This window comes from Vipera berus, assembly GCF_964194415.1.
Source record: "Vipera berus genome assembly, chromosome: 2".
Taxonomy (NCBI): Eukaryota; Metazoa; Chordata; class Lepidosauria; order Squamata; family Viperidae; genus Vipera; species Vipera berus.
The window spans coordinates 162,622,725-162,648,504 of record NC_138203.1 but is presented as its reverse complement, the minus strand read 5'-3'; the positions used below and the strand labels follow the sequence as shown (position 1 = coordinate 162,648,504).

General features: G+C 40.2%; 1 protein-coding gene and 1 long non-coding RNA gene across 2 annotated transcripts in view; one reads left to right on the top strand and one right to left on the bottom strand.

The window, feature by feature from the left end:
• RPTOR (regulatory associated protein of MTOR complex 1) overlaps nt 1-25,780 on the top strand; it is a 437,560-nt gene that overhangs the window by 282,400 nt on the left and 129,380 nt on the right. The window contains exons 14-19 of the mRNA XM_081318296.1: nt 13,329-13,403; nt 16,005-16,070; nt 16,250-16,441; nt 17,274-17,414; nt 22,909-23,026; nt 25,253-25,393. Coding sequence (XP_081174422.1) covers nt 13,329-13,403; nt 16,005-16,070; nt 16,250-16,441; nt 17,274-17,414; nt 22,909-23,026; nt 25,253-25,393 — 733 coding nt within the window. The remainder of the gene's footprint in view (nt 1-13,328; nt 13,404-16,004; nt 16,071-16,249; nt 16,442-17,273; nt 17,415-22,908; nt 23,027-25,252; nt 25,394-25,780) is intronic.
• Nucleotides 19,061-25,378, bottom strand: LOC308662460. The gene is made up of 3 exons (XR_014025203.1): nt 25,195-25,378; nt 23,015-23,187; nt 19,061-19,097 (listed from the first exon to the last, which is right to left on the bottom strand). It is a non-coding gene; the product is annotated as an uncharacterized lncRNA (long non-coding RNA).

Genomic DNA, 25,780 nt, shown 5'->3' with positions numbered 1-25,780 from the left:
CACGTAAAATGGCCAAAGTTTTCATAGTTTTACATGAAACCAATGTAAGTCTGCTTGGAAAAGCCAAGCTCAGAAGATACTGCCTCATAATCCATTGTCTCGGCGGGAGTCATGACCCTCACTTTAAGAAAAACTGTTATGGATAAGTCGGTCAATAAATGCAACTATACTCAGGCAATGATCAGTCCTTGAATCAAATTAATGTTCAGCCTACACAGAAAAATGGCACATCACTAAAAGTAGTGACTATAATAAAAGAAGCATAATTGATGTTATCCTCCATTTCTGATGGCACATAAATTTAGGGAGAATTAATGCATCATACTAACAAGAGTGGTGTCAATCTGATGCTTATAATAAATAAGTGAGAAACAATCACATTAGTATAAAGCTGTACATGAAACATCCTACATGCAGAAATTATAAAGAGTAGTATGATGTCATAGCCACTGATATCCTAATGAAATGCATATGCATTAACAATCCATATAGCATAGGCTCCCATGGCAGAGTCGTCTTTTTTCAGATGACATGAGACCTTGTGATTCTAGTAGGAAACTATCTCCTTAACAATTAGTAATGGAATGGAATGGAATGGAACGGAACGGAACGGAACAGAACAGAATAGAATAGAATAATAACTATTGTCACTTTGAATGTACACTAATCGGCATACATTAAAATGAAATTTCATTGCATAAAGCTCTCAAAGGGTCACAAACTCCAATATACGCTACATAAATATGACAAAAATAAATCAGTTAATAAATACAGAATTAGGCATATATATTCTGGATCAAACTGCTGTATTGTGATTGATCCCTTTGTTAAGACCCCTGTGCTCTTTAAGCAGACGAACAGTAGCTCAGAAGATGGTTTAAACAAGTTTCGTTGTACAAACAGTTTTCACCTTTGCGCAGCCACCTGGGTGCTGCTTGCGTGAGTGGGTACTTCAGCGAAGTTCACCCTTTGACCTCTAGGGGGCACTCTACACGTGCCTCAGAACAAGTCTTTTATTTGCAGAGCAGCCACCGGGGTGCTGCTTGCATAAGTGGGTGCTTCAATGAAGTTTACCCTTTGACCACTAGAGGTCGCTGTTTGGAAGCAAGCCTGTTATTTGCAGATCAGCCACTGGGGAGTGCGCTGTTCTGCATGAGCAAATACAAGCCTGTTATTGCCCCTAGCCTTCACTTGGACACAAGGTCAGCCAAATTGTTTCTTCTTAGGACCACAAGTTGTAAGCCGGTCTGGAACTCTTAAGGAACTGCCTGTCCATGTTAAGAGTGTCAACCATAGGCTGTAAACTGTGCCATTAACGAAGGTTAATTTGCTCCTTGTTCCTTTGTTTAGAGCTAGCGGGACTGGATAGGATTGCTTTGCTTTAGGCCTTCAGTTGCAGGTAACTTAACTGTAGGCTTGCTGAATAATCTCCCCTCTGGAGATTCAAAAGATATATTTTAGGATTGTTAGCTAAATCACTTGTTTTTTCCATATAAAGATGCTTTCATGGCTTGTCATAAGTGTTAATCAATATCTTTCTCTGTCTATACAGCTTCACATGCAGTTTAAATTTGCAGACAGTATAAACATTTCAGTTTGGCCACCAGAGGTCGCTGCCTGCTCTAACATAAATCCAAGCTTGCTGTTTACTTCCTGCATTCCAAGGGTAGGGGCCTCTTTCACTCAGCAGTAAACCAGGGGCTTGGTTACCAAGGCAACTAATTGTTTTATGGCCCCTTTATGGCTGCTCTAAGAAGTCTCTTAAACAAAGGGAGTTTAGCAAACTGACAAACCTTTTTCCTTTTTTGAGTAAAATTCAGCTCTAAACACAAATTGGGTTTGCAACACAGGATATCTGTGATCTTTCCAGTCCAATTTTGGGGAAAAGGCAGTTTCCCTTTGGAGAAGACAGACAGGGAAATTTTTGGTCCTGCATTTGATTTCACAAAGGCTTGAAAATTACAAACAAACAGTCTCTCTTTGCAATTAGGAACATTTGTAAACATTCAAAGTAGATCTCAGCAGAAATTCATTTGCATTTCAAAGTATCTCCAAAATTACTTTAAGACGCTGGCTATAAATTCAATGACAAAGAGGCAGTAAGATTTTAACAGGTTTTTTGGCTGGTCTCCTCAGGAAGACAGGAAGAGACAACAGTTCACAGAAGCACAGATCCTAGAAGCACGACTCTGTCTCTTGCAGAATCAACTGGAGAATGACAAATTAAATCATCTCCCTTTTTTTATTTCAGGCAGGCAAGGAGTTCAAACTGTCTTTTGACTATTCTGGATCAAACTGCTGTATTGTGATTGATCCCTTTGTTAAGACCCCTGTGCTGGTCTGTATAAGCAGATGTTATCACTATTAACAATTCTTTCCAGATAGCAGAACTCATAAAAATATCTTTTATCATCCAGAAATACCTTTATTTGCATGCAGAGTAGATTACAGCAGATGAGGTGAATTAGATGATAACGCACAATATTTCCAAGGTCAAAAGACAGTATCGACTCACAGTCTGCGCGTGTGTCTGCCAGTTATGGAGGAGCACATGTATCTGCCGGTTATGGAGGAGGAGAGTCCCCAGGGAGAAAGAAGGAGGAAGTCCATCCCAGAAAGGGGAGGCATGTAAGGCACATGATCAGGAGAAGGAGGAAATATGTCATAGGGAAGGAGGAGTTGGCTGACCAGGTCAAGATAGCATATTATAATTTCCCTAAACAACCACGTGGTGGCAGCACAATATACCTACATATATTGGGCAACACTGTTGAAAAGAATTCCAACATAAGTAGTCTTTTCAACCCTCAGTCTCCCAGGGCAAAAAGCACCACTTTCTTTCCGTAGCTCTCTGTAATAGGCATTGTTAATTACCTCAGCAATGGAGTACTGTATTCTTCTTCATTTGTGTCTTTCTTAACTTCTTTCTTTTGACAATTATGTCCTACCTTTCTTTATGCCTTATTACAGATTAAAAAATGCATTGGCACCGTTCCTGAAGTGCCTGTTATGTATTATCCAAAAGGAAGATTCAAGTCAACTTTCTTCCTTCTTTGGAATGTAACTTTTGCCTTTTATGTAAATATATTTGTATTTATATTCATTTGTCCTCTTTTTCTGGCCTTAATATGTCATCCCCAAAGCCTGAGCCTAAGTGCTAGTAAAGGGTATCTCAGAAAATAGTTGATAATGGGAATTCTTGGAGCTACAAATCAGGCTGCTGTGTTCTTGTTTGTTTAATTGTCATCTCATGGGAAATGTGAGGAAAGTTCACTTCCAAGGGAAATTCTTCCTCGTGGAAAAACAAGAGTATGTCCCATCCTCATTATTAAACACTAACAAAATGGAGGATGATGTTTTTATGGATAACTGAAAGATCTGAAGAATTTCTGCTGTGCTTTCAATATGCCCTGCTCCAGGATCCCTAGGAGGACCACCTCAGTTACAGATGGCATGCAATGTCTGAGATTGCTTGCCATCTCTAACTGGCAAGCAATTTATAATCCTGTTTAGTTAGTTACCCCAAAAGTGCTTTTTCAAAAGACAACTGGACTTTCTTTGTTTTTTTCTTAAAGACTTTTTCCTGAAGAACTGAAGAAGCTTCCTGGGTGAGTAGCGAAACATCTTCAAGGAAAAAACAAAGTCCAGTTGAAAAAGTCCAGTTTTGAAAAATAACCTTTGGGACAACCATGACCTGGATGATTGAGAATCTCCATAGACATTTAGTTATTTGATTTGCAGGTAGTCCTTGACGTACAACCATTCATTTAGTGACCATTCCAAGTTACAACGGCCTTGAAAATAGTGACTTATGACCATTTTTCACACTGATGACCAATGGTCATGTGATCAAAATTCAGCTGCTTGACAACTGGCATGTATTTATGATGGATGCAGTGTCCCAGGATCAGGTGATTACCTTTTGTAACCTTCTGAGAAACACTATCAGTGGGGAAGCCAGATTCACTTAACAACCGTATTACTAACTTAACTGCAGTGATTTACATAACAGCTGTAGCAAGAAAGGTTGTAAAATGGGGCAAAATTCATTTAAATATCTTCCTTGCTTAGCAATGAATTTTGGGCTCAATCTTGGTCGTACGTTGAGGACTACATATATACTTTGGCTTTTCTACAAGAGCTCAGGCAATGTATATATCTCCCCCCCCTTTATTTTTCCCCATAACAATTCTGTGAGACATGTTAAGTGAGAGTAATTATTCTAAAACAGGGGTCCCTAATTCCTGGGCCGTGGCCCACTACTGGACCACAGTCCATTCAGAACCAGGGCATGAAAAGCATCAGGCAAGTGTGTGTGCGCATAGCTCCCCTCGCATGAGTGAAATTCCCCTTGTGCAAGCAGCGGGCACATGCACTCACACATAAAACTCCCCTTGCATGAGTGGTGGGCGCGTACAACGCCAGTCACCCAAATGGAGCTGTGCACGTGCACACATCCATCACTCTCACAAAACCATTTCCTCTCCCCCTCCACATTGGACCACCAAGCTGGAAAGGTGGAGACTACTAGTCTAAAGCCATCCCATGGCTGAGGGGACTAAAACACATGTTTCCCCTATTCCTGTGCAACAATTATCATTACCCTACATTGGCTTTGTAAATTCATAAAGAACAAACATCCACTTAACTGAGGAGAAAATAAAAGAGGTAGGTTTGAAAATGCTATCAAAGATATTAACCTGTTCCCAATTTGTTAATATGCTTTTTGGTGGTATAAGAATTTTTTTTCAGATCCATATCATCAGACTTTTATTATGTTAACTCCTACAATACAAACTGATGTACAGTTGCAAGAAAAAGTATATGAACCCTTTGGGATTACGTAGAATTCTGCATGAATTGGCCATAAAATGCGCTTTAAACGTCATGTAAGTCACAACAATAGAAAAACACAGTCTGCTTAAAATAATACTACACAAACATTAGCTGTTGTCATGTTTTAATTGAACATAAGATGGAAACATTCACAGTGCAGGGTGGAAAAAGTATGTGAACCCCTAGCCTAATGACTTCTCCAAGAGCTAATTGGAGCCAGGAGTGAACCAACCTTGACTCCAATCAGTGTGATGATATTGGATGTGTTGCTGACAGCTGTCATGCCCTTTAAAAACACACACCTGTTTTGGGTTTACTGGTCTCAAGAAGCACTGTCTGATGTGAACCATGCCTCGCAGAAAAGAGCTCTCAGAAGACCTATGATCAAGAATTGTTGACTTGCATGAAGCTGGAAAGGGTTACAAAAGTATCTCCAAAAGCCTTGATGTTCATGTGTCCACGGTAAGACAGACTGTCTACAAATGGAGAAAGTTTAGCACTGTTGCTACTCTCCCTAGGCGTGGTCGTCCTGTAAAAATGACTGCAAGAGCACAGCGCATAATGCTTAATGAGGTAAAGAAGAATCCTAGAGTGTCAGCTAAAGACCTACAGAAAGCTCTGGCACATGCTAACATTTTTGTTGACACATCTACAATAAGGAAAACATTAAACAAGAATGGAGTACATGGGAGGACACCACGGAGGAAGCCACTGCTGTCCAAAAAAAATATTGCAGCACGTTTGAAGTTTGCAAAAGAGCACCTGGATGTTCCACAGCACTACTGGCAAAATATACTGTGGACAGATGAAACCAAAATTGAGTTGTTTGGGAAAAACACACAACACTATGTGTGGAGAAAAAAAGGCACAGCACACCAACATCAAAACCTCATCCCCACTGTAAAACATGGCGGAGGGAGCATCATGGTTTGGGGCTGCTTTGCTGCCTCAGGGCCTGGACGGATTGTTGTCATTGATGGGAAAATGAATTCCAGAGTTTATCAGGACATTTTGCAGGAAAACGTACGACCATCTGTCCGCCAACTGAAGCTCTGCAGAGGATGGGTGATGCAACAGGACAATGACCCAAAGCATACAAGTAATTCAACAAAACAATGGCTTCAACAGAACAGAATACGCCTTCTGGAGTGGCCCAGTCAGAGTCCTGACCTCAACCTGATTGAAATGCTGTGGCATGACCTTAAGAGAGCGATTCACACCAGACATCCCAAGAATATTGCTACACTGAAACAGTTTTGTGAAGAGGAGTGGTCCAAAATTACTCCAGATCGTTGTGCAGGTCTGATCTGCAACTACAGGAAACATTTGGTTGAGGTTATTGCTGCCAAAGGAGGGTCAACCAGTTATTAAGTCCAAAGGTTCACATACTTTTTCCACCCTGCACTGTGAATGTTTCCATCTTATGTTCAATCAAAACATGACAATAGCTAATGTTTGTGTAGTATTATTTTAAGCAGACTGTGTTTTTCTATTGTTGTGACTTACATGACATTTAGAGCACATTTTATGGCCAATTCATGCAAAACTCCACGTAATCCCAAAGGGTTCACATACTTTTTCTTGCAACTGTAGGATCGATACAAGTGGATAAAGACTCATGCAGAGGTTGCTATGATTTGTTCCCAATAGTAATTATTCAATGTGACAAGCTATTCCACATGCTCCAACTTACCATGGAGTCCTCACAAAAAGAACTTTCATCTGTGGAGGAAGCAGCTGTACATACAGTATATGCAGTGGTGGAATTCAAATATGTGAACAACCGGTTCTGTGTGGATGCCGCTTCCAGAAGTCCATTCTGGGCCTGGGCAACAAAAAATTAGCTATCAGTTCTCCTGAAGTGGTGCAAACTGGCTGAATCCCACTACTGAGTATATGGCTTTCTTCATTAAGCAAACTTCAGAGGTAGCCATTCAGAGTGACCCATGTATGACTGTTTGTTCATGTGTGAATGGCCCCTAAATTGCAACATCCCAATATCTGCTCTATCCTATGGGATGTATTCTTTTTTAATGAATTCATTTCTGCAGTTTATATACCACCTCAATACCATCAGGCCCTAGTTGTTGTTGTTGTTAGTTGCGAAGTCGTGTCCGACCCATCGCGACCCTATGGACAATGTTTCTCCAGGCTTTCCTGTCCTCTACCATCTTCTGGAGTCCATTTAAGCTCACGCCTACTGCTTCAGTGACTCCATCCAGCCACCTCATTCTCTGTCGTCCCCTTCTTCTATTATTTATTTATTTATTTATTTATTTATTTAATTAAATTTTTATACCGCCCTTCTCCCGAAGGACTCCGGGCGGTGAACAGGGCATATCTTAAAACTACAAAAGTACAAAAGTTAAAAAAGAATTAAATTATTGCCCACAATAAAAACAATAATATATATATATAAATATTAAAACCCTAAGTAATTCCCCATCAGGCCAGGCCAGCTTGTTCAAATAAATGGGTCTTTAACCCGCGCCGGAAGGAGCGGAGATCCGGTGCCATCCGGAGCTCAACCGGCAGCTGATTCCACAAAGCCGGAGCGCCCACAGAGAAGGCCCTCCCCCTGGGGGCCACCAGTCGACATTCTCTGACTGGAGGCACCCTGAGGAGGCCCTCTCTGTGAGAACGCACGGGGCGGAGGGGAGTCGACGCCGGCAGCAGGTGGTCCCCGAGGTATTCCGGACCCATGCCATGTAAGGACTTAAAAACCATCACTAAGACCTTGAACCTCACCCGGAAGACAACTGGTAACCAATGCAGCTCGCGGAGCAAAGGTGTAACATGGGAGTACCGGGAAACTCCCAAGACAACTCTCGCGGCCGCATTCTGTACCAGTTGGAGCCTCCGAGTGGTCTTCAAGGGAAGCCCCATGTAGAGAGCATTGCAATAGTCAAGACGAGAGGTCACGAGCGCATGAGTGACCGTACACAGGGCATCCCGGTCTAGATAGGGCCGCAACTGCCGCACCAGGCGAACCTGTGCGAAAGCCCCCCTGGTCACGGCTACTACATGATCTTCTAAGGTAAGCCGTGCATCCAGGAGGACTCCCAAGTTGCGAGCCCTATCTACGGGGGGTAAAAACTCACCCCCCATAGAAAGCATTAGGCTCTTCTCCAGTGAGTCCTTCCTCCTCATTAGGTGGCCAAAGTATTTGAGTTTTAGCTTCAGGATCTGGCCTTTTAAAGAGCAGTCAGGGTTCATCTCCTCTAGGACTGACCGGTTTGATCGCCTTGCAGTCCAAGGGACTCGCAGGAGTCTTCTCCAGCACCAGAGTTCAAAGGCCTCAATTCTTTTGCGCTCAGCCTTTCTTATGGTCCAACTTTCACTGCCATACATTGCAACTGGGAAGACCATAGCCTTGACTATACGCACTTTTGTTGACAGGGTGATGTCTCTGCTTTTTAGTGTGCTGTCTAGATTTGCCATGGCTTTCCTCCCGAGGAGCAAGCGTCTTTTAATTTCTTGACTACAGTCCCCATCTGCAGTGATCTTGGAGCCCAGGAAAATAAAATCTGTCACTACCTCCATTTCTTCCCCATCTATTTGCCAGGAATTGAGAGGGCCGGATGCCATGATCTTGGTTTTCTTAATGTTTAGTTTCAACCCAACTTTTGCACTCTCCTTCTTCACTCGCAACAAGAGACTCTTCAGTTCCTCTTCACTTTCTGCCATTAGAGTGGTATCATCTGCGTATCTTAGGTTGTTGATATTTCTTCCAGCAATCTTAATTCCAACTTTTGACTCCTCTAGCCCTGCCTTTCTCATGATGTGCTCTGCATATAAGTTAAATAGGCAAGGCGACAGTATACAGCCTTGCCGGACTCCTTTCCCAATTTGGAACCAATCAGTGGTTCCGTGTCCAGTTCTCACTGTTGCTTCTTGGCCCGCATATAGGTTTCTCAAGAGACAAATAAGATGGTCTGGTACTCCCATCTCTTTAAGAACTTGCCACAGTTTGTTATGATCCACACAATCAAAGGCTTTAGCATAGTCAATGAAGCAGAAGTAGATGTTTTTCTGGAACTCTCTAGCTTTCTCCATGATCCAGCGTATGTTGGCTATTTGATCTCTAGTTCCTCTGCCTCTTCGAAATCCTGCCTGTACTTCTGGTAGTTCTCGATCCACATACTGCTGGAGTCTAGCTTGTAGGATTTTAAGCATAACTTTACTAGCATGAGAAATGAATGCAATGGTGCGATAGTTTGAACATTCTTTGGCACTGCCTTTCTTTGGAATTGGAATGTAAACTGATCTTTTCCAATCCTGTGGCCACTGTTGAGTTTTCCAAATTTGCTGGCAAATTGAGTGTAGCACTTTTACTGCATCGTCTTTTAAGATTTTGAATAGCTCAGCTGGAATACTGTCACCTCCACTAGCTTTGTTGTTGCTCAGCTTTTCTAAGGCCCACTTCACTTCACATTCTAGGATGTCTGGCTCGAGGTCAGTGACCACCTCATTGTGATTATCAGGGACGTTAAGCTCATTCTTGTATAGTTCTTCTGTGTAATTTTGCCATCTCTTCTTAATCTCTTCTGCCTCTGTTAGGTCCCTGCCATTTTGGTCCTTTATCATGCCCATTTTTGCATTGAACGTTCCCTTCATCTCTCCAATTTTCTTGAAAAGATCTCTGGTCCTCCCTATTCTATTGTTTTCTTCTATTTCTTTGCACTGTTCATTTAAGAAGGCATTCTTATCTCTTCTAGCTATTCTCTGGAATTCTGCATTCAATTGGGCGTATCTTTCTTTTTCTCCCTTGCCTTTTGCTTCCCTCCTTTCCTCAGCTATTTGCAAAGCTTCCTCAGACAGCCATTTTGCTTTCTTGCATTTCTTTTTCTTTGGGATGGTTTTGGTTGCTACCTCTTGTACAATGTTGCGAACCTCTGTCCATAGTTCTTCAGGCACCCTGTCTATCAGATCTAATTCCTTAAATCTATTTGTCACCTCTACTGTATATTCAACGGGGATATGATTTAATTCATACCTGACTGGCCTGGTGCTTTTCCCTACTTTCTTCAGTTTAAGCCTAAACTTTGCAAGGAGAAGCTCATGGTCTGAGCCACAGTCAGCTCCTGGTCTTGTTTTTACTGACTGTATAGAGCTTCTCCATCTTTGGCTGCAGAGCATATAGTCAATCTGATTTCTGTGTTGACCGTCTGGTGATGTCCATGTGTAGAGCCGTCTCTTGGGTTGTTGGAAAAGAGTGTTTGCTATGACCATCGTATTCTCTTGACAAAATTCTATCAGCCTGTGCCCTGCTTCATTTTGTACTCCAAGGCCAAACTTGCCTGTTATTCCGGTTATCTTTTGGCTTCCTACTTTAGCATTCCAATCCCCCATGATGATAAGGACATCATTTTTTGGTGTTAGTTCTATAAGGTGCTGTAGGGCTTCATAGAACCGGTCAATTTCATCCTCTTCAGCACCGGTAGTTGGGGCATAGACTTGGACTACTGTGATATTGAATGGTTTGCCTTGGATTCGAACTGAGATCATTCTGTCATTTTGAGGATTGTATCCCAGTATTGCTTTTCCTACTCTTTTATTGACTATGAAGGCTACTCCATTTCTTCTGAGGGATTCTTGCCCGCAGTAGTATACCTGATGGTCATCTGAATTAAATTCACCCATTCCTGTCCATTTTAGTTCGCTGATACCTAAGATGTCGATGTTCAGTCTTGTCATCTCTTGTTTGACCACGTCCAGCTTGCCTTGATTCATGGATCTTACATTCCAGGTTCCTATGGAGAAAAAATCTTTACAGCATCGGACTTTCCTTTCACCACCAGACATATCCACAGCTGAGCGTCCTTTCGGCTTTGGCCCAGTCGCTTCATTCTTTCTGGCGCTACTAGTACTAGCCCTCTGCTCTTCCCCAGTAGCATATTGGACGCCTTCCGACCTGAGGGGCTCATCTTCCAGCGTCATATCGTTTTGCCTTTTGGTACTGTCCATAGGGTTTTCATGGCAAAGATACTGGAGTGGGTTGCCATTTCCTTCTCCAGGGGATCACGTTTTGTCAGAACTCTCTGCTATGACCTGTCCGTCTTGGGTGGCCCTGCACGGCATAGCTCATAGCTTCATTGAATTACGCAAGCCCCTTCGCCACGACAAGGCAGTAATCCATGAAGGGGTCAGGCCCTAGAATGGTATACAAATACTCATAATAATAGTACAATTGTAATAAATTTAAAATTTTAGTATAAGTAGAATTTCTGAAGAATCAGAAGGGATCTAACTGAAGTAAAGATGAAGCTGTTCCTACCAACATACACATTTGATATAAGCTTCAGGTGAATTAATTCTGAGTATTTATTTAGACAGAAGAATCTATACAATTAATGCTTATTGTTTTAGAATATGTTTCAGTATTGGTGGTTTTACTGAAGTCTTTATCTTGACAGCCTGGGGCGTGTCTGCATGTGTGTTTGTGTTTGTGCATTGTATTCCATAAAATCTAAGCAAATGTACTTGAATTTTGATGAGGCTATCAGGCATGCCCCTGGAGAGATATTTGGTTTATTTTTTAATAGTTTCTACTCCGTGACAATTATTTCCTGTTCTGAGGTTTTCCCTGATACTGTAATTTTTCTAGTCTTAATCTTGTAATTAAAGCTGTAATTCAGAGAAGGAGAAACAAGCCCTCCAGGTATGACTAGAATTCCCAACAATCCTAATTAGTATCACCGGTAGAAGGAATACTCAAAATCTTCAACATCTAAAAAATTTATATGACTGCCCCTCAACACACACACCCAGCTCTGCCTAATAAAATTAGTTTCTTCTTCACTCTTATCTCAAAGCCCATGTTCTCCTGTCTGTTTTTCTCCCATTATAGTTTCTTCAGGCTTAATCAGCAATACAATAGTTTGATAACTATTTTTTCTCTGCCATTGCTCCAACTTTTCTGTAAAATATTAAACAGATGAAGTATAAACTTTGGCGTTTTTTTTCTAATTCATTTATGCTTTGGCATCCGGTCCCAGCTTAATACTTTGAATATTTTTCCATCTGTTGTTTTTCATATGAGTCTCAGGACTTTCTGTTATAGATTTTAGTCCTCTTCTGATTTCCTTCCCTTAAGAATCAGAGCTCCTAAAAAGCTTGTTTGTTTGTTTACAGAGCATCCTTTTTTTACATTTCAACATGTAGAACTAAGATAAACAAAAGGAGATACGATATAATTTTAAAAAATATTAACAATTCTGGGTAGAGGGGAAAAAATTAAACCTATGTTGTATATTTAATGGGGTGAGCAGTGGTTTTGAATTGACATAAAGGACTGCAGCAGTGGCCCCCCTCGCTCTCTTTCAAGCAGCACAGCAGAACTGTAATATGGAAGTTTCTCTGCCTTATTGTCGTGTACAGACCTTCACATAAAGAATCCTCTGTGCCTCAGCAACTGTATTCATCCATATCAATTAGATATTACCAAGAACAGAGCAGCAGTAAAGCAGTGTTTTATTTCTTCAGCACCCACTTTCAAAAAAAGATGAAAGCAAAATCAATGCCTTTGTGATCGTGTGTGCTAGGACAGGGGTCCCCAATCCCTGGTCTGTGGATCAGTACTGGGCCGCGGCATGCCAGCACAAACAAGCAAAGCCCCAGGCAGCACACAAAACCAGCCCCCCTCCGGCCCATGGAAAAACCTCTCTCCACGGAACCAGTCCCTGGTGCCCAAAATGTTGGGGAACTCTGTGCTAGGGTGCTTGTGATGTCCCTTGCTTCCCATCTCTATCTGAGCTCAAGAACAGCTTGAGCAATTTCGTCAAAAGAAAGAAAGACTTGGTGATATATGTAGATAATGATTGTGTTGGCGGAATGTGTGTACATATACAATTATGACTTGTAACTACATACATTGAGGAGACTTGATTTTAGTCAGACAATTAAAAAAAAAAGATATGAGTGCCAAAGGAGTCACCCAGTGTAACTGTTGAAAGAAAAAGTATGTCAGACTTTAAGTTTGTTCCCTCTTCTCTAGGCTTTATGCATAGATTTTACAAAAGATGAACCTGAAGAGCCCTTAGATTTTATCAGTTAGGAAAAAAATACAGTTGACTATTGTGGAAGAAGATTGTTTTTTCACTACACCTGGCTTACAGATGATTGTTCTCCTAGTTCATTGTACAGACTGAATGAACAAAAGATGTACTGTTCATTGAAGGTAAAGTTTTTTGGTAATTGCCTCAAAGGACTCTCCAAGCAAACAAAGCTGCCTGTGGGCTTTGGGCATGGAGCAGATGTCCTTTACTTCCATGATATAAATCTTGACCAAGATTTCTTGGCTGATGTCCTGGCAGAAGAAGCTTACTTCTGCTATTTTGTTTCTCAAATCAATTGAAAATTGAATTTGAAGGAGAAAAATTACTACGCCATGAAATATTCATAAATCATCTGAAGGCTTAGAAGAAGATTTTTTCAGGTTATTGAAATTAACTGTTCTTTCTTCTCTCCTCACCCTCAATCTTGTTTTTTAGTCATGCCAAGCTGACCTTGTGAAGGACAATGGTCACAAATATTTCCTTTCTGTTTTGGCGGATCCTTATATGCCGGTAAGATTAAGTAATCAATCCCCTTTCCTTTCCATCGCTTCCCCCCCCCCGCCGCCCAAAATCCATCTGTTTACATCTTATGTGTTGTATATTGGCTCACGTGCAACTCTTATGTGACTTAATGAGGTTTTGTAGATGGTAAGAGTTCTTACGCAATTCTAATATGCGGTATGCTTTGTTGAATAACAGCAGTGAAAAAAGTAAATATAACTTTTTCCCTCTGCTTAAGCAATTAAAAATATTGACAGTGCATTCAGGGCAGGCATGGGAAAATGCTTCTTCATGCAATATGGCTGAATTAATCTTATTGAATTAATTAGTATAAAACATGATGATAGTGTGCTTGTCTGTTAATTAAATTACTGACTGGATGGGCCATTCATGCCCTATTTAAAAGGAAGGTATCTGAGATAGTGCTCTTATGCTAACTTCATTTCCCTGACTTTCTCTGTTGAGCACCGTGATGGGAATAAGAGAGTCTGTTTATGTCCAGCTGCTTCCCTATGAGATTCCTTTGTGTTATCACAGTTGTCTTGATTTTCACACTGGGTTATGCATGCCTTGAAAATGATTCAGACCTTGCACCAATACTTCTCTGTTATTGATTGTAACAGACCCGCTTTTGTCAGGCTTCTGTGGTTCCTTAAAATTAATATGTTTCTTAAAGCAACGGTACCTTTTTTCATGAATAGTGGGAAAGTACTGTGTTTTCATGAGGTCTAAAGCATTTCTCCTGAATCATCTATACAGTGTGCACAATTGTTAGATGGGCCCCCAGTATAAGAGCCCCAGCTCAGAAGTAAATTTTCCCATTCAACTCTTCATGCTCAAGCTCAGGGAGCAGCATTATTCCAACGTGGTAGGACCTTTCTTCCACCATTAGCTACATGGAAGTAACATGCAACTAGGCTGTAGTCTTTCTGTCAGAACAAAATGAAACGTCAGCATCCAAAAGCTGTTGAGTGCCTTATGTTAGAGTAAGGGGAAGCTGTTGCCTTCATCCCCTGCTTTTGGAATGAGGGAACTTGTTTGTTGTTGGAAAACAGGTTAGCCTTTGGTCTGCTCCTCTTGTATTCTTATAGCAATGTTGTAGTAAGAGATTCTATATTTCACAAGGAGCAATACATTTTAATTATTTTTCTTCAACTGAACTACTTTGGTCTTTGTAAATAAGATCACAGCAGACTAAATAATAGTTCCATATCAAAAAGTTATTGTGTAAGAATAGTTATACAGATAATCCTCACTTATCAACCCTACCTGGGACCCAAAGGTGCTTTTTCAAAAGACAGTTGGACTTTCTTTGATTTTCCTTGAAGACATTTTGCTTCTCATCCAAGAAGCTTCTTCAGAACTGAAGAAACGTCTTGGATGCGAAGTGAAATGCCTTCAAGGAAAAACAAAGAAAGTGCAGTTGCCTTTTGAAAAATCACCTTTGGGGCAACCATGACCCGGATGACTGAGAATCTCCATAGATGCGTACCTGGGAGCAGAATTTCTGTTCTTAAGTGAAGCAGTTGTTAAGCAAAACATCACATGATCATACTACTTAATGACAGCAATTCCGGCTGTCCTGGTTGCAGTCGCTAGATCAAGGAATATGAAGCCATTAAGCCAAACCTTGTTTTTTCTCCTGCCTCAAATGAACTGCCTCTGCTTCAACTCCTCCTCTCTGCCTGGCTCTCCCCATCTCTTGTTCTTTTGGTTGGAAACTGATCAAAGAGAGAAGCAACCTGGAATTAAGGAGAAAGTTCCTGACAGTGAGGACAATTAACCAATGGAACAGCTTGCCTCCAGAAATCATGGGCACTGCATCACTGGAGGTTTTTAAAAGACTGGACAGTCACTTGTCTGAAATGGTATAGGTCCTCCTGCTAGAGGAGAGGGCTGGACTAGAAGACCTCCAAAGTCCCTTCCAGCTCTATTCTATTCTATCTAAGAGAATGGTTGTTAAGTGAGCACCCACTATAAATATAGTCTGTTGAGAAAAATAATTGTGCTAAGAATCCCACTCTTTCTATAAACTTCAGTTACTTCTATGAATCAGTGGGGCCCAGTTCCTTCCTCGTATATTTTTAATAATGTGTAACATGGGAAAATGTTAGAAAAAAATCATTTTCACTCTTTCAAGTGACCTTGCAAAATGTTTTTGTATGGTTCTTTATCAGCATTTGAAGCACAAAGCAATTTATAGAGTTGGTAGAAAATGTACCAACTCCAAGAGGCTTCTTATCCGGACACATTTCTGTCTTTGCACTATGTATTGCCTATATTAACTTTGTGACTGTTGATATTTGTATTTTCAAACAGCACTGTCTGACATCACGTTAGAAAACTTCAATTTTGAAGTTGAATTAATTCTTATCAGAGGGAACCCATAATCACCATCTGAAAAGGATTGGTTTGCTTTTCATGCTCATTTTCCTGTTCAGTTAAATAATGTAATTTTTGTATATTAAGTTTACAACTTCCTGGAGTCCTCCAGCAGTGCAAATCTTTGTCAAAGATGCCATTTCTCCTTTAAAGCTTTTGCCTAAAGGTTTCCTGTGTTGCTTTACCCAAATTTCATGAATATAAATATTCTTGTGTCTATATGTTAAGGCTGAACACAGAACAATGACAGCTTTCATCCTGGCAGTGATTGTCAACAACTACAACACAGGACAGGTGAGTACAAGTGAAGAAAAAGTGAGGCTTGACTCAGTAACCTTGAGTAAAAAAAAGTTAAGACAGCACTGATTTAAGCCCAGTCATTTCTGCCTCATTCCCCTTGGGAATATCTTGGCCTGAAGATTTATATACTGGCAAGAAATGGATTGCCATGTCATGAAGGCCCTTTCTTGCAGGAAGCTTGCCTCCAAGGGAATTTGATTGCCATTTGCCTGGAGCAGCTGAATGATCCACACCCTCTGCTGCGCCAGTGGGTGGCTATCTGCTTGGGCCGTATCTGGCAGAATTTTGACTCTGCGAGGTGGTGTGGGGTGAGGGACAGCGCTCACGAAAAGCTCTACAGCCTTCTCTCCGATTCAATACCCGAGGTAATCTAGGTTTCAAAGTAAATCTCTTCCAACAAGCCGACCCTGTTTTAATTAGCTGCGTTAATTAGCTTCGCTGTGTTACAAAGCTGCTTCTGTGACTGCCTAAAATGAGGAGCCAGGCGTCGTTTTTGCAGGATGACCATTGAGATATTAAAAAAGAGCCAACCTGCCACTTTTTGAAAGGCTTTGGGTTAAACTTCACCGCAGGTAGTCCTGGCTTAGCGACTGCCTCGTTTAGTGACCGTTCACAGTTATGACGGTGATGAAAAAGTAATTTTACGACCAATTCTCACATTTATGATCTTTGTAGGTCTGTCAAGCAAAGGGAAGCTGAAGTAAGGTCATAAGCACAGACATGGTTTCACTTAGGAATCGCTTTGCTTAATGACTTGTTTGGAGGACTTCCTACAATAGGATTGCAATCTGACTCAGTTTAAGTATAATTATATTGATTTTAATTGATAAATCTAATCATTCATTGTTTAGAAGACAAAGACACTGATTGTAAAGCATTCGCTTTAGTGGGAAAACCAAATATGCCTTTTAAGTACTTCTAACGCTTCAGCTAGCAGCAGCAAATTAACAAATGTGCAAATAGAAGTGGAGAGCTCTTTAATCAATTAATTTTTCTTGTTACTTATTAGACTGCACTGAGTACTTGTTTAAATTTTTTGAACAAGTTTCCAGTCTGAATACCTCTTGGCCCTATGAAACAAGTATGTCTGATTTACATCTGCATTTTTCAGCAGAAAACTTGATTTGGCCTATTTTTGGCAAAGTAGTAAGTACGGACTCTTATGCTCTGTTATGATGCCTTCTCTTTCTCTTGTAGGTTCGCTGTGCAGCAGTCTTTGCCCTTGGCACTTTTGTCGGCAATTCTGCTGAGCGGACAGATCATTCTACGACTATAGATCACAATGTTGCCATGATGCTGGCCCAGCTCATTAATGATGGAAGCCCCATGGTCCGAAAGGTATAACAAAGGGTTAGGAGGGACAGATGTTAGTATCATGGCCTTATTAGTTTTAAATACAGGCATTCCTCAATTAGCAACAGTAATTGGGGCAGGAATTTCTGTTGCTAAGTGATGCAGTCGTAAAATGTGATGTCACAGGACCACATCAGTTGGCAATTAGTTAGAGTTCCCAGTGCTCACTATTCCCTTGTTAAGCGAGGATCATCAAGAAAGTCCCAGGTGGCTTGCAAGTAGACCAGCTAGCTGGTAAGTGGCTGCTGCTATGTGCAGAAGGGTCTGTGGGTGGCTGACAAAGTGCAAACATGGCAGGACCAAGGGTGGCTGCTGCCATGTAGAGGAGAGTACATCAGTGGCCCCCAAGACGTGACACAAGCACAGTGGTTGCTGCCAGGTGAGGGAGAATGTGAGCAACTTACTTGAACAACTTGCAGTTTTTCCTACTGGCTTCCCCATTGACTTTGCTTTGTAGGAAAGAACATAGCAGAGGTCTTGTGACTTTCTTAAGTGCAAGCCAATTGGCAAGCACCCAGGTCTCAATCATGTGACCATGGGGATTCTGGGATAACTGGAACTTTGAGGATCAGTCACTGAATGAATGGTTGTTAAATGAGGAGTACCTGTGCATTGTTGTTGTTGTTGTTGTTGTTGTTGTTAGCTGCGAAGTCGTGTCCGACCCATCGCGACCCTATGGACAACATTCCTCCAGGCCTTCCTGTCCTCTACCATCTTCTGGAGTCCATTTAAGCTCACGCCTACTGCTTCAGTGACTCCATCCAGCCACCTCATTCTCTGTCGTCCCCTTCTTCTCTTGCCCTCAATCTTTCCCAGCATTAGGCTCTTCTCCAGTGAGTCCTTCCTTCTCATTAGGTGGCCAAAGTACTTGAGTTTTAGCTTCAGGATCTGGCCTTCTAAAGAGCAGTCAGGATTGATCTCCTCTAGGACTGACCGGTTTGATCGCCTTGCGGTCCAAGGGACTCGCAGGAGTCTTCTCCAGCACCACCTGTGCATAACATTCTGAATATCTTTGTTTACTGAGGGTTTTTTCCCCCCCCTGATACCAGTCCTTATTATGAGTCCTAAAACTGGCTCATAGGATTGATACCAAATTTCCATGGGAAATGAGAGGGCTCTAAGGACTGTACCAAAATCAAAGAGAGAGGGGCAGTGCTTTGTTTCTACTTTTTATAGCAGTTAAGAGCTTAGAAAGGGGATTTTAGCCTGTTTTTCACTCAGGGGAAAGTACTACGGGATTTTAAAAGCTGCCCTTCTCTCCTCCTCTTCCTCCTCCAGCTCCTCCTCCTTTTCAGTGTTGATCCCTGGTAACTGGAGGTGATTTATGTATGAGCAGGCACCGCTTTCCCAACTTATCAGTTCTTTCAAATAAAATTCTTCTAACAAAAGAGAAACTGGAGCCGACATTTATTTTTCTTTATTTTGCTGACTCATGAGAAGTGGGTAAAAAAGGGAATTAATGCGTAAGGCCCTCCCCAGGGATTTCAGCTGCTTGATGACTACATCTATCATCTAATTTTCTGCACGTCAGGTTTTACTGGCTGTGGTTGATCAGTGATTTCTCTGAATGGCAAGTCAGGTGATTTAGATTATTTTGCCTCTTCCTTGCCTGAGAGGACGCTTCCCAAAGTATCATTTTTGCACTTGGCTTTGTTTTCGGTCTGAAAACTGTTTTAAAAGAAACAAAGTTAAGCTCAACTCACAGAGTTAGATAGAAAGCACTTTCTGCAAAAGACAAGTTGGGTGGAACTATAGGGATGGATATAGCTACCATTTTGCTATCACCCCTCCAGTGGACTGTCATTCTAAAAGATGATGTGCTGTTTCTTGTCTGACCTGATAGTTCTTTGCACCCAGTTGGGTTGTTATCAATGTGGCATTTAAGTGTGAATAATCCTTTTTGGAATAGAAAAGGACCATTGTATAACAAAATAATGAAAAACTGGGTATTTAAAAAGGATAATTTTAGACCTGGCAAAATATTCACTGTTGGAAAGTGTGCTGCTGAATGCCAAAGAGAAGTGGCAATTGTCATCAGCAAGCTGTTAGATTGTATACCGCTACTTTTATCTGGAGCTCCTTTGTTTAAACAACAACAGGGAGGAGGAGGAGGAGGAGGAGGAGGAGGAGGAGGAGGAGGAAGAGGAGGAAGAGGAGGAGGAGGAGGAGATTTCTGTCTTGTTCTATGCTTTCAAAACTAAGACAGTTTGAAGAAATTTTTCATTCCTCTTAGGAGATGGATTCTGAAAAGCTTTTCTGTTGATCACTGTTTGCATAGCAGTTTTATATTAAATATGAAATAACAATTTTCTACTGGAAACAGAAATATCTGGCAGTCCTCTAGAAGAAAAAGGGAAGTATATGGCAATGCAGGAATGAAAGAAGACAACTTCATTCAAGAAATAGCTCTCTTTAACCTGGCGGTGGGGGGCAAGGGTGGGATTTAATAAACTGATCTTGGTCTGCTCAGATTTCCTTTTACAGAAAAGTAGCATATTAATCATTTGATAGCACTGAGGTATAAAGTGCCCAGAATGACCTGCTTGGTATTGCTATATTGTATGCAAACTGTTTTTGATCTTTTCTAGCTGACTCTTCTATATGTTTTTTTCCCCTTCCATTCAGTCATAACCAATTTTCAGAGACTGCCTGGACAAATCCCTGCTATTTTCTTGGCAAGGTTTTTCAGAAGTAATTTGCCATTGCCTCCTTCCTGGGGCTGACAGAAAGTGATGACCTATGGTCATCCAGCTGGTTTAATTCCTAAGGCGGGACTAGAACTCACGATCTCCCAGTTGCTAGCCTGATGACTTAGTAGTACATCTGTAAATAAAATGCAAGGATAGGTTTCTGACCTTCCTTTATAGCTAGTATTTTTCTTAATTCATTGTAGATAGACATTTGAAGAAAATAAATCTGAGATTTTTAAGATTTCCAATTGCCAGTTTCATAGTTTCATCTTCTGGTAGTTCCAGAAAATAATTGCCTTTTTTAATAAGGCAAGGTGTCTTCAACCTAAACTAAAATGGTAGTATGGTAAATTATATTTTAATGGATAAAATTATCTATGGATAGGAAAACAATGCTGTAATTTCATCTCTTCCTATTCACTATTTCCAGGACAATACATCAGTTTGACAATACTGGTTTGAATCAAATAATAAGGAGGGTAGCCTGACCAAGAATAAAAAGCCTTTTGTTGCAAATAATACATTTTGGAGTCAAATGTTCCTGCTTTCTTCAGATCCTTATGCCAAAGTGAAGGAAAAATCAATGTTTCACCAAGCAACATATAAAAAAGTGCCCTCATTCTCACTTGAGGTGACAGATGGGTATTAATTTTGTCAGAATGCTGATTTCTAGGGACTTGATTCTCTTGCTTTTTTTTGATGCTCACAAAAGCTTTCAACTACACTAAAGCAAAAGTGAATATATTGGCTAAGCATTGCTGTCAGCTGGTTTCAAGGAAAAGATTGAAGGAAATGTATGTGCTCTTCTTATCTTAGAAGCAAACAGGAACAGCCCAATGCATTTTTGTAAAAGATGGGAAATATTGTTGAATCCAGAAATCCAAGTCTGATATAAAAATGTTAAATTCAGACTGTTAAAAAAATTATCTCTTTGCTTTCCTTCAACAACTGTATCATGGCCACTTAAATAAAATCAAGAACCTAACAGTATCCCATCAGAGTCTCAATAATAGCTGAAATCTAGAACTGATTTCCTTAGATTAGGGGTAGACAACCTTGGCTCTTTTATGATTTGTGGACTTCAATACCCAGAATTCCTGAACCAGCCATGCTGACTCAGGAATTCTGGGAGCTGAAGTCCACAAGTCATAAAAGAGCCAAGGTTCCCTACCCCTGCCCTACATGATAATTGCTTCCTTGGTATTATTTTGGAATTACTAAGGCCCCAGGCTAAAAAGTGGGAGACAGTGAGTTCAAATCCTGCCCTAGCCATGAAAGCCAACTGGGTGACCTTGCCCAGTCATTCTCTCTCAGCCCAACCCACCTCCCCAGGGCTGTTGTTGTGGGGAAAATGTTCATGTAATGTTTTTTATGTGTGGATTCACACACTGTACTTAATCCATAATGAGGTAAAGCTTTGGTTTGGGTTTAGTATGTTATGGGAATTCATCCATTGTGTTTTAACATAATGCTTATTGGCTTAGTCTATTGCTTGAAACCTTGTTTAACCAAACTTTGGCTTTATACAGTGTGAAAGCTTATTCTATGAGTGTAGGAATCATTCCAAAAACAATCCCACTCAAATATTATTTAGCAATGGGTGAGGATGATATTTTCCAAATTAAAAGTCTATAATAGGTATTTCCCAAGGAATAATGCAATTTCTAAGAGGCCCCTGAGACTGTTATATTGGAATCTGTCTGGAGTTTGGGATTTATTTGTAAAAGATTATATAATGTTAAGAGCCTGTTTGGTGTAGTGGTTAAGGAATCAGGCTAGAAACCAGGAGACCATGAGTTGAATTAGGCACAAATCCAGTTAGGTGACCTTGGGCCAACCACTTTCTCTTAGCCCTAGGAAGAAGGCAATGGCCAACCACTTCTGAAAAACCTTACCAAGAAAACTGCAGGGATTGGCCCAGACAGTCTCAAAGATTGAACAGAAGAAAACATACAATGCTCACAACTTTCAACAGACTCCATATTTTCCAGAAGAATATGCTTTCTGCTCTTCCTCCATTCCTGTTATATTTATAGTGTGATTGTGATATTGTACTCTAAGCAAGCTTAGGTCAGATTTTCTCTCTTTAGATTGATGGGATAGATAGTTTTCATTTTCTAAAGCTAAAGCCTTTGCCAGGAAGTAAAGGGCTGGAAGGGAATTTTTCTTAAAGAACTCCAGAGTCCACCACCTTCCAAGTGATTCCATTCTTGGGCAACGCTTGCTATTAGATCTATCTTGATGTCCTGCCAACATTTACTTCCTTATAGTTCAAATCTATCATTTTGGGTACTGTCTTCTGAAATAACTCTGAATAATGAATGCATCATGACTTCCTGCAGTCATCTCCAAGCTAATCATACACAGTGTCTTCAACTGTTCTTCCTAATTCTTTTTTTTTCCCCTTCCAGGCTGTATATCATTTTGATTACTATCCTGTAGATGCCGTCTGATTTGTCAGTGCAGTGCCCCAAACTGACAATAGTGTTCTAGGTGTAGTCTAATCAATGTACAAGAGTAAAAGAAGGATGTCATTTCTTGATTCTGACATTAGATTTAGTTTTAGTTGAAGCTTCTGGTGATTATTGCTTTAACTAACTATGATAATGAAAGCATTATGGTAAATCTTCCTATAACTTCAATGTTACTGATTGGTATCCTGTGATATGCAGTTCAAGCTATTTGACGGGCACTTGGTAACACCTCTCCAGTGATGGAACATTCTTATGGTTAATTTATTGATGTCCGTGGGGTTCAAAGACCAACTTTTCATCTTTGTTTCTCAACAGGAGTTAGTTGTGGCACTGAGTCACCATGTGGTTCAGTATGAAACCAATTTCTGTACAGTTGCCTTACAGTTTATGGAAGAAGAGAAGAACTATGCATTGCCCTCACCTGCTGCTCCAGGTACTCTATCATCTTCTTTGCAGGCACAAAGTTGTAGAAGTTGATTTTGTGAGCTATCTTTTTAACAGGAAACTGGGGAAAAAAATCTGTTTCCTTCTCCCATTTTCTTGAATCGTATTAATTCATCTGAGGTCTAAAAGTGCCAAAAATAAATCCCAATTCTGTTGGAAAATAAGATAGAAAATAAAATTCAACTTGTTTGAAGTGTTTAAACTCCCCTAGCATTATGTTGATTCATATGTAACACCAGCAGTTTATTTTTTATGTAAAGCATTTATACCCTGCTGATCAGTTTAAGAAACTCCTAGAACAGCTTATGTAACAATATTTTTAAACAAAAACTCAGTCCCTGGGTTTTTAGCTTTACAATCTTATAGCATCAAAGAAAAAGAAGGTGCCGAACGAAAAGGAAAACCAGAAAACAACTTCTCAGTGTTTCATGATTCCTGCAGAAGGCAACTGTGATAAGAAACAGCCAAAGAGCAAATAGTTCTGTTCATCTTTATATGGCAGTTGGCCTTGCTGACCGTTGAAGAAGATCCCCAGCCAGATGTTTAGATGCAAGTGAGGAAAGGCCTACATGTTTCTTCTGTCCTTTCTCCTAATACATTTAATTTGTGTGGAAAGATTGTAAAGGTCCAGGACAAACTATTATTAGTTTCAAATTAATATTGTGGATCCTGTATAGTTTGGGGAGCAGTTGATTTATTTAGATAAAAGCTTCCTGCTTTTCATTCACTCTTCCCTGGAATAGTGCCTCCCTCCAAAAATGTTAAAATAATCTCTTCCCTCCTGAATTTCAGAAAGCCTAAAAACCTAGTTGTTCTATTAAGCCTGGAGGGCAGGATGTTGTGACTATTCTTCTGCACAGCGACATTAGATTCTTTGGTTTAAAGTCCCAATTTATTTATGTGCTTTATAAATTTTAGTTATGATTTATTTTGTTAGTTATATTATATTTTCTTTAAATCCGAATTAGAAGGTTGCAAAATTATATGCTGCTCGGAATAAATTTGTTTGAAACAGTTTATATGTACCCTATAAATAAAATGTGTACGTTAATAGCTAAAAAAGGGGGGAGGCATGCATTTTAAAAACTGGAAGCATAGATCAACATTATTTTGCCTTCTTTTTATATAGGAAGTAAATGGTTATAAATAAAATGCACGCAAAGCTTTCTTTGGTGTGCGTTGTGAAAGCCTTTTTATAGCCAACTAAGTCTGCCTTTTGGAGAAAAATAGGATAAAAAAAAATAAAAATTGCAAGCATTCATAATATAATGGAATTCTTTGGGTAAATATTTAGGCAGGAAAAAGATCATTAAGCTTTTTTTGTTGTTTGCTCTTTTATTATAATATCCAGACTCGCACCTCAGCAGTGATACATTGCTGAACTCAAATGAGCTCAGCTTGGTTTGGGGATGTCACGTAAATCTCATTATAGCTAAGAGACCTTGCACAGTAGCAGTCTGTACATTTTCCTCTACTTTAAATAAGGTAATTGAAATAGCATCTCAGTTTTAAAATGTTACGTGTGAAAAATCCCATTGATTGTCCCACTGATACTAAACTAGTACATTTATCCTATTAATACTGAACTAGAACATTTGTTAAAAGGAAGAAAGAGAAGCAGTCTAGCCTTTCACTTTGTTGCTTGTGGAGTCCTTGTGCTCTCTGAGTTTGGTTGTTTTCTTACAGGCATTTTATTATTCTACTGTGCCACTGTTACTCTTCGGTGCCAGAAGGGAATAGACTTTGCTGTCTTTTTATATATAGTTTATATATAGGGGCTTGCCCTGTCAGTGTTGGTGGGAGTCTTGTTTTCTTCTTGGTAGCTCCTTGACTAAGCCGTTGTTTACTGTTTACCTATGTTGATTTGTTCCTTGATTTGTTACCTACTTGCGCATTGCCTAAAAGATTTTTTAATTATGTATTTCTTTATTAAATGCATATACCACCCATCTTCCGGTTTGAAGCAACTCTGGACTGTAAAAGATAAAGAAAAGCCATAGGGAAACATATCCAAAAGAACACTGAGGCTAAAACAAGACATAGCACCACCAACTGCCACCCAGTTAATTTGACACTACGTGGGTGGCAAATAAGTTATCTTATCATTTAAATAAAACTTTGTCTAAGGGGCAGCAGTGGCTACTATTATTGACTTACTTGAAACTATTACTGGTGTGCTATTTTGTGGGGATAAATATTTATATTGCCTCCATAGAAGTTGGAAGTCTGACTCCAGTTCGAGATAATCCATGTACTCCAAAACTCCGTTCTGTCAGCTCCTATGGAAATATTCGAGCAGTCACTACAGCAAGGAACTTGAATAAGTCTCTGCAGAATCTCAGTTTGAATGAAGAATGTAAGAGAACTTTTCATTTTTTTAAAAAAACAAACAAACAAAACTTTATACTGTGTGTGCATCTGGGTCTACAGCAGAAATGGCACAGTTAAAAGTGGACAGTGTCTCTAATTACTGTTTGTGAATAGTGTGACATGGGATTGGAGCCTGAAAATCATGACCAGAAGTGGGTTTATTGGCATAGTGATATATCTGTCCTCTCGACAATAGTCCTGTGCCTCTCCCAAAACAAGTGCTGAAAGAGAAGGGAGAGAAAAAAGAAAACATCTTGCAATAACAAAGTTGCATACGTATATAATATCTTCATCTGACTTTCAGTTACAGACAGTCCTCAATTTACAACCATTCATTTAGTTACTGTTTGAAGTTACGACAACAATGGAAAAA